The sequence below is a fragment of the Phycodurus eques genome, chromosome 2 (assembly GCF_024500275.1).
Source record: "Phycodurus eques isolate BA_2022a chromosome 2, UOR_Pequ_1.1, whole genome shotgun sequence".
Taxonomy (NCBI): Eukaryota; Metazoa; Chordata; class Actinopteri; order Syngnathiformes; family Syngnathidae; genus Phycodurus; species Phycodurus eques.
The window spans coordinates 33,802,808-33,805,307 of NC_084526.1; the positions used below are offsets into that span (position 1 = coordinate 33,802,808).

The 2,500-nt window shown below is 41.0% G+C and overlaps 1 protein-coding gene across 8 annotated transcripts in view; it reads left to right on the plus strand.

Annotated features, from left to right (window-relative positions):
• glceb (glucuronic acid epimerase b) overlaps positions 1 to 2,500 on the plus strand; it is a 42,100-nt gene that overhangs the window by 13,280 nt on the left and 26,320 nt on the right. For all 8 annotated transcript variants that reach the window (XM_061670413.1, XM_061670412.1, XM_061670411.1 and 5 more), the window contains one exon: positions 1,944 to 2,464. In XM_061670413.1, coding sequence (XP_061526397.1) covers positions 1,957 to 2,464 — 508 coding nt within the window. In that variant the 5' untranslated portion in view covers positions 1,944 to 1,956. The remainder of the gene's footprint in view (positions 1 to 1,943; positions 2,465 to 2,500) is intronic.

The following is a 2,500-nucleotide window of genomic DNA, read 5'->3' on the forward strand; positions in this document are numbered from 1 at the left end:
TATAAATTTGGGGTCGGCATGGCGCAGAGGGGTAGTATACGCCCTGCAACCAGAGGGTCTCCGGTTCTTATGTTGTCGTTGTGTCCCTGCAAGACATTGAACTTGTTGGATGTTTGGTGGTGGTGGTGGTGGTCGGATGGGCCGTAGGCACAGAATGGCAGCCACGCTTCTATCAGAGTGTCTGAGGGCAGCTGTCCATACACAAGAAGCTTACCACCACTAGAGTGTGACTGTGGAATGAATAGGGTTCGGCATTGAGAATCGAGAAGCGATTGGAACCGGGACTGACGTTCCGGTTCTCCCGGAATCATAAAAATGTAAAACTTTCGGTTCCCAGTTTCGATGCCTACAGTCCGCCCACCCCGAAGAAGTGGCGAAAACCAATGAAGAAGCAGCGAAGACCAACGAAGAACAACGCGCATGAAGACGTGCTTGTGCACAACGGCGGCGAATAAAAATGTCTTCATTTTGTTAAAATGAATGACCAGTGCAACACTTGGAGTAAGATTATATTGTATTATTATATTGTGCAAAGGAGGCATTCACGATGTGTAGCGTCTGACGCGCTCCGAGCCTCAGCCTACACCGCGCGGAGCTTCAGTGAAGTCAACTCTGTCAATTGGGTGAGTGAAACAATAAAATAGGTCTATGCCAACATTGAGACTGCTAACAAGGTAAACGGTTGGTTGCACTTTTGCACTGATGGTTTTTAGCGTTTATTTTAGTCTTCAAACCGATGACAGAAAAAAAAAAGCTTAACATTGGGCTAAAACTTCACCGTAGCAACTCTACATGAGAAGGAATTGTGACAAAATTCACATAAACGTCTCACAGTATCACAAACACTAACCTTGTGCCTCATCGGTGGGTACGGAAAGGAATCAGTGTTTCATAGCCTTTGGTTCCATCCATTTAAAAAAAAGAAAAAAAAAATCACCAGTGCCGTGTGAAATTACTTTTCGTGCCAAAATGCTGATTTCTGGTGCGTACACTTCAAAATAAAAGGCTTCAAGCTTAAAAAACAAAGTCGAGTTAAAATTTGCACGATAAAACCATTTGACGTGATGAAACAATCCCAAATAACGATTTTAACAATGCTATATTTAACTTTTAGCTGAAACATTAAATAATATTAACTCAACTGTGTTAGTTCCATACACATTGCGTTTTCGTTATAGGTTTGATATTGATACTGGTTATAAAGAAACTCGAGTCAAATGTTCATTTTACTCTATGCTGCGTTCTGCTAAGAAAATGGATGTTAATAATTTAGACACCCTTTACTTAAACCATGCAAACTATTGACCTAGTCCCTTTAAAGAATCGGAATCAAGAATCGTTTTGAACCGTAATCGAACGAAGGAACCGGAATCGCTCAAATTCAAACCATGTCCAACCCTAGGAGTGAATGAATAATGCATGCAAATGTAAAGCATCTTTGAGTCCCTTGAAAAGTCAAATTATTATTATTATTATACATATTATTATCAATATTAAGCTGAACTTGATGTTTTTTTGTTAGTCTCCCTCTGTAATTATAGCAGTAAATTACAATTATTGTGGTGGAGGAATGTTTGCAATAGATTTTTGTTGTTGTTGGCTCTGCAATATGCTACAGTGATATAAAACCATGTCTCCAGATTGATTAGTCCTCTCAAAGAGGCTAAATCGACCTGTTTTAATTACAATGCTGAGTCTGACTATTGATCCAGTCTACTGAAAAGAACATGTAAATATATACATGGTCCTTGTTCTCAATTTTAGAAGGATTCAGTTAAATGTATTTTGACAGATACTGTTCCTATTTCATATATTGCAGCAGACTGCATTGTTGGCTGTTAGCATACTTAAGCCTGTACCTTAAATATTTGTTATGTGGAACCAACAAAATCTCATATTTGTTTCCAGTGTTATTTAATACACAATTTTTGTTCTTCTTTTAGGGTGGTTGTAACCATGCGTTGCCTGGCTGCTCGAGTCAATTATAAGACCCTCATTGTCATCTGCGCCCTTTTCACGCTCATCACTGTGTTGCTGTGGAATCGCTGCTCTCGTAACACCTCCCTACGCTTTTTGCCTCAAGCTGCTTTGGTGGCACCAAGTCCCAAGGAGGGGGATGCTAGCTTGAGCAGCCCACAACACCCTCCACAACCTCCAGAACCCCCACCTGTTGTTGGTGGAAACAAGTATGAGGAAATTGACTGCCTGATCAATGATGAATCTACAGTCAAAGGCAGACGTGAGGGTGGAGAGATCTATATGCCCTTCAGTTGGATGGAAAAATACTTTGACGTGTATGGAAAAGTGGTGCAGTATGATGGCTATGATCGCTTTGAGTTTCAGCATAGTTACTCAAAGGTTTACGCACAACGGGAGCCCTATCACCCAAATGGAGTCTTTATGTCATTTGAGGGCTACAATGTGGAGGTCCGTGACCGAGTGAAGTGCATAAGTGGAGTGGAAGGTAAGGCTGTTTGCAGGGATCTACTTTCATTTTGAT